At 51.1% G+C, this 6,322-nt stretch overlaps 1 protein-coding gene across 1 annotated transcript in view; it reads right to left on the bottom strand.

Moving 5' to 3' along the window:
- The window catches only part of VOLCADRAFT_97554 (uncharacterized protein), a gene marked incomplete at both ends in the record, with an annotated part of 2,920 nt that extends 1,945 nt beyond the window's left edge, over positions 1 to 975 (bottom strand). Inside the window, one exon of the mRNA XM_002956503.1 lies at positions 607 to 975. Coding sequence (XP_002956549.1) covers positions 607 to 975 — 369 coding nt within the window. The remainder of the gene's footprint in view (positions 1 to 606) is intronic.
- Between the last annotated feature and the right edge of the window lie 5,347 nt (positions 976 to 6,322).

The following is a 6,322-nucleotide window of genomic DNA, read 5'->3' as shown; positions in this document are numbered from 1 at the left end:
TTCGCATCGTTCTTGCCGCGGCCGACGATGCCGGGAAGCCCAACCGCCGCTCCGACAGGAAGCAGGGGCCCTGCCCCTGCTCCTGCTGGAAGGGCATTTATTCCTCTTCCCTCGATCGCGTCCACCCCCCCACGCCCCCCATGCGGGGTAGGACGGGCCTGATGGTGCGGCTGCAGCTGCTGCTGTTGAAGTGGTAGTTGTTGTTGTGGTGGTGGTGGTGATATGGGCCCTATCATCGCTCCCCTGTCCAACAACAACTCCAACATGGTGGCAGCCTTGCCTGGGACCTACGCACCGCCGTAGTACAGAGCAAAGATGTACAAGACGTTTCTGAAAGTAAATTATTATCAGGAATTATATATTATATATCCTACATATTATATATAATATACATATGTATGTTATGTATGTTATACATATACTACAATTAATACAGAAATCATATGTATTGAATACTGACGTTTTTTTACATATTATAAAATTCAAAAAACGGCGAAATAAAACAGCGGAGCGAAAAGGTAAACAGACAAAAAGTAAACGTAAGGAAATCGCAAAATAACTCCCGCAGCCTCACAACACGCGCCTGAAGAGGTTGTCACAGCCCACCTGGTCGGCCGCTGCGAAGCTCATACTGAAAGCGCTACAGCCGTCGCCGCCGCCGCCGCCGCCGCCACCGCCTGCAGGCCCAGACGACGCTTCCCCGACGCCGTCCAACTCCATGCCCACCAAGGGCACAGGAGCCGCAGCTGGCGGCACCCCCGCTTTGGGCGACGGCGATGAGCCATGCCACGTGAGGCGGCGCCGCCGTTGTCGTAATCGCCGTACGACAAGTGCGACAGCGGCAAACGCAATGACGATGCCTAACGCGCCGCCTGCGGCGATACCGCTTGTAAGAGCGTGGTTCTGTACGGCACCTGTTGACGGGCTAGGTGACGGGCCCGTTGACGCCGCCACTGCATTGCCCGGCGCGTCCATTGGGAGTGTAATGACTGCAACGGGACGTTGGGACGGTTGGGACCGTTGGAACGGTTAGAGATACTCGTTGGAAAGTAGCACACGTCGTTGATTCCGTACTTTTTTTGTAAAGGACGTAGAACCTTCTGGATTACGCCTCCAACATAGGCAGCATTTGTTTACACGAACCCTTCCTCAAGCTAATCTTGCCCGACGGGAAGATTTCGAAATTATTGACATTTACGAAACCACACACTCAAAACCGCACATGTGACACACACCCAGTACGGCGACCCTAGCAACTTTGTTACTTAGGTTGGAATAAATTGAGACCCGCCCTAAATGAAAAAAATTCACTGGGGGAGAGCGAGTAAGAAAAAGAGCGAGTAAGCAAGAGAATGTACGAGAGAGCAAGAGATAGTATGCAAGAGAGGGGGAGAGAGAAGGAATGCAGTGAGAGAGGGGGAGAGAGAAGGAATGCGCGAGTGCATGGGGAGGAGAAACCCCGTTTGATTCGCAGGGCAGTCCGTACGGCATAGGAGTGCAAGCACAAGAACGCCGCCACGTTTGGAGTACACACTTTTTATTGAAATTCTCAAACAATAAAGGCCGGCAGACTTGCTATGGCAGTGTAGACCTTTCTGGATTGAATGAATGAAGAAGAGAATAAGAAGGACAACAATTAAACAGGCACGAGCGAGACGCCAAGAGGGAGGTGCTTAGTGCGTTGCCATGGGTCACTCTAAAGTTGCCGAGCATGAAGGAACCCAGCGTTGCTACCGTAAACGTTTGACCCTCCCAGGCGTATCCGTAATTATTGAAAATTTACGCCGGGTGTATATCCGTAATGTTGCGTATTTCAAACAGAGCTTTTTCGTTGCTCAAAGGACTATTTTTAACTGTTGATAGGGAAAGCGTAATAGCTGCACCCAGGGAACGCAAGTCCCGCGTCCATCCCCTTGTAATGGACCAGGACTATCCCTCAAACGTCAAACCAGCGCAGATACAGGTACTCGTAGCATTCATCAGCTCCTAGAATGTTCACAGCCCAGGCATTATCAGGTTAACGACAGTTCGACATCGCGGCAAGCCAGAATGTCATACATGGTACCATCGGTACGCGGTACATAACCTCTCCTCTAAAGTCCCATTCAACCAGGAGTAATCGCACGTAACTCGAAGAAACATCGTCTTAGGGACGTGAATCTCCTTGCCTGCCCACAATCGCTCCATAACGTCTCCGACCTGCCCTTCTGCCCCTGATCCGTGTGGGTTCACTGGATATTGCCGCTTCCGAAACCTTCTGGTGTTAATCACGACAGATATTTACGCCGCACTGGCTAAAAGGGTACCTGAGATGTGTATTTCGCGTAATATTACGCCGGCGTAAATTGGGCGTAACATGACGGATTACGGTAGCAACGCTGAAGCAACCAACCCATAAAGGATCATGCCCTTTGCTTATAAATCTATGATGTAAGGGACATGCAACGACGTCAGACGCAAGGGCTGCGAGGTGAGGGGAAGTCAAACTCGAAGCAATGGAAAGCTACCTTCGCGATCCGATGAATATGAATGTTCTCCTTTGGCCAATCGATAAAGAATTGATGTAGCTTTTACATGCAATCTTTAGCGGAGTGAGATATGCAAATTTACCTCACCCTGGAAATGCAAATTTACCCTATTTCCGCGATCCGTTTTATCTGAATTATTTCCCTTGGTCTAGCGATAAAGAATTAGAATAGCTTTCAGACCAATTTAAAGCGGGGGAAGATATGAAAGTTCATAGGTTAGGAAGCTCAGGGTTTTAACTTCGCCGAAAGATTTATCTGAAAAGTCCATCGATAGGAAACTAAAAAAACCTTCAGACGCAGATGGTAAGGTGAGATCAAATGTTACACCATGACGGACGGATGGACGGACGGACGGACACACTAGCGGGCGGACGGACTAGCGGACGGACGGACGGACGGACGGACGGACGGACGGACGGACGGACGGACGGACGGACCGACAGACAGACAGACAGACAGACAGACAGACAGACAGACAGACAGACAGACAGACAGACAGACAGACAGACAGACAGACAGACAGACAGACAGACAGACAGACAGACAGACAGACAGACAGACAGACAGACAGACAGACAGACAGACAGACAGACAGACAGACAGACAGACAGACAGACAGACAGACAGACAGACAGACAGACAGACAGACAGACAGACAGACAGACAGACAGACAGACAGACAGACAGACAGACAGACAGACAGACAGACAGACAGACAGACAGACAGACAGACAGACAGACAGACAGACAGACAGACAGACAGACAGACAGACAGACAGACAGACAGACAGACAGACAGACAGACAGACAGACAGACAGACAGACAGACAGACAGACAGACAGACAGACAGACAGACGGGCGGACTGACTGACGGACGGACTAGCGGATCGACGGACTAGCGGACGGACGGACTAGCAGACGGACGGACTAGCACTCTTCAGTAATGTTACAGAGTGAGAGGCTTCTGGGCCGCTTTATCAGATTGTCAATTCTACGATTTATCACCTTATAGTACCGTCCACCACTACCACACTGTACTACGCCATACGAACTGTCCAAGGCAACGTTTGTATTTCACCTCGCCCAGAGCCTTCGTGAGCACATCCGCAACCATCCACTCCGTAGAGCAGTATTCCAACTGCACCTCACCCTCTCACGCACTATGTGATGTTGTACGTCGATGTGCATCGACCGAGCAGACGTAACCGGGTTGTTTCCTAAGCTAAGCGCCCCCTGGGAATCTATTTGAATCTTGATAGCGCCCTCAGGCAAACCCAAATCGACCATCAGCTTGCGAAGCCACAAAGCCTCGCGAACAGCTGCTGCTGTAGCTTGATACTTGGCCGCCACCGATGAAGCCGCCACAGTACGTTGAAGTTGGCTGCTCCAGCTAATTGCAGCCCCATTTAGAGTGAACACGTAACCAGAAGTAGAACGCTGCGTAACTGGGTCTCCTGCCCAGTCAGAATCGCTATACCGGACATCTCAATGTCGCCAACACCCCCAAAACGCAATCCTAGTTCGCGAGTACCCGCCAGGTAACGCAGAACGCCAATTGCTAAGTTCATAGCACTCTTCGTGGGTGCGGCCATATGCCGGGACAAAATGCTCAATGCATACGAAATGTCAGGCCGCGTGTTCATCGCTAGGTAATTCAACTCCCCTATACTCCGTGGGATTGTCCAGCAGCTCTTCTCCGTCCCCCGTAGGAGTGTACCTAAAGCCCGGAGGCAAAGGAGTAGACCTCGGCTTGGCGTCAACCAATTTATGACGCTCTAATAATAATATACCTCTTAATATACCTACACTGCGACAACACTATCTCACCCGACTTCTCCCTCCTCATTTCCATGCCCAAAAACACTTTCGCTTCTCCAAGGTCACGCACCTTGAAGACCTTCACAATTGCGGCTTTAATTGCCCGGACCATTTCCAGATCTTCCGACGCAACAATGGTATCATCTACGTGCACCAAAGCAAGAACAACCCCACGCTCATCCGTCTTAACGAACATCGCTGGATAAGACTTCAAAGGATAAAGACCCAGCTTAGCAAACTCTGCTGATAGTTTCTCATATCAGCAACGGGGTGCCTGCTTCAAACCGTAAATCGACTTTTGCAGCTTGCACGCAAGCGACCTGTCACTGGATGCATACCCAGGCGGTTGCTCCATCCACAACTCCTCCTTCAGCTCACCGTTAAAAAACGCAGTAGACACATCGAGCTGGTGCACCGTCATGTTCCGCGCTGTGGCAACTGCTAATAAAGCACGTAAAGATAGGGGGCTTCCACAAACGAATTAGGTTCAGGAATATCAGCAGAGAAAGCAGCGTTAATGTGACCAGTGACAGTGCGACCAGGTTCGTTTCGCCACCACTCGCCAGGGCGTTTACGTTCTCTAACTGGATACCGGGTCCCTGCCAATTCCACATCGGGCTGATTGTTACCTTGCACGTTCACACTGCTGGATGGTCCAGCCCCAGCCGGCGCCCCCTCGCCACCCAAATGCGCCTCGCCACCCCATCAACTATCGAGATGGCAAGTGGTGGGTCTGGTAAGCCTTCTGAGCTGGCAGCTTATGCTTCTGTCGACAGTTTTTCGTTTGGCGCCTCTGGTTCTGTTCTTGGGAATTGTGGCGCGGCCAGCAGCAGTCCTGGCATTCCTCAAAAAGAGGTGATTTTCTTCGATTGCAGCAAGCTTGGGCCCGGTAGGTCTGGCAAGGGATCGGGATTCCCGAGACAGGTTGCGTTTGTTGTTAAGAATATGAAGGCAAGGAGACTGGTCGCGATATAAGGGTTACAGTCTGTGGGTTAGTGGTGAACGGCAAGAAGACTTTAGGAGATTCCTGTTAAGGAATACCGGTCCATCCTGAGATGAGATAGAAAGACATGCACCACTTTGGTCTTATGTACCGATACCAACGGAAGTATCGTACAGTCGTCCACCATCCCTGGACCTGAGGACACGTCCGAGATACGCGGCCGAGAGTCCCGAGGCAAGGTCGAGGCACAGCCGAGGCAAGGTCGAGGCACGTCCGAGGCAAGGTCGAGGCACGTCCAAGGCATCGCCTATCACGGCGTATTCATTGCCTATCTACCACCTATCTACGTTGAGATAGGACCGCCCTTCAACATTTGTAGCATACAACAGTAAGCATCTGAGAAATCCTGGTCGAATATGGGACTGAGTTGTTGAGGAAACGGTCCTCTCCCAACTCGTGTGGTTGTCGACCAGGGGATTTGACCCCGGGTCTGCGCCTGACTAATGGGGAAGACTTACCCCAGAACCTTATGGGGCTACCGATGCGTATCCGGTAGCTAAGTGATAGACATTAGGGCACCGTCTGGACGGCGCAGTGAGATCGCGGAATGTACGTGCAGTTAGATCGCGGAATGTACGAGTTTTCCGCTAGCGCCGGTATTTAGGGCGGTGACTGCGCCTATTAGTTTATCTCACAACGATCGGTATTCCTACCAGGAATCTCCTCAAGTCCTGCCGAACGCTAACAATACTCTTTACATTACTTGTAACAGTTTATCGTGCTAAATATCTTCGCCACCGGCAATCCTTCCGGAATAACAATCAGCGTTAGCCGTCACCGTCGCCAATTCTCCAATAGGTTACGAGCCCCGCTTAGCGCCGACAGCTATCGCCCAATTGTTATTTCTATCCCTCATCGACAATGGTTAAGGACAAGCTTGATGAGTCGCTGGACCTCAACAACTACTCTAACTGGCAAATTCGGTTTAGCGCGATGTGCATGGAGCTTGGGCTTGAGCAATCCCTGCTCGCC

This window comes from Volvox carteri (genome assembly GCF_000143455.1).
Source record: "Volvox carteri f. nagariensis unplaced genomic scaffold VOLCAscaffold_62, whole genome shotgun sequence".
Taxonomy (NCBI): Eukaryota; Viridiplantae; Chlorophyta; class Chlorophyceae; order Chlamydomonadales; family Volvocaceae; genus Volvox; species Volvox carteri.
Note: the sequence above shows the minus strand (reverse complement) of the source record. Positions and strands in the feature narration are given on the sequence as shown.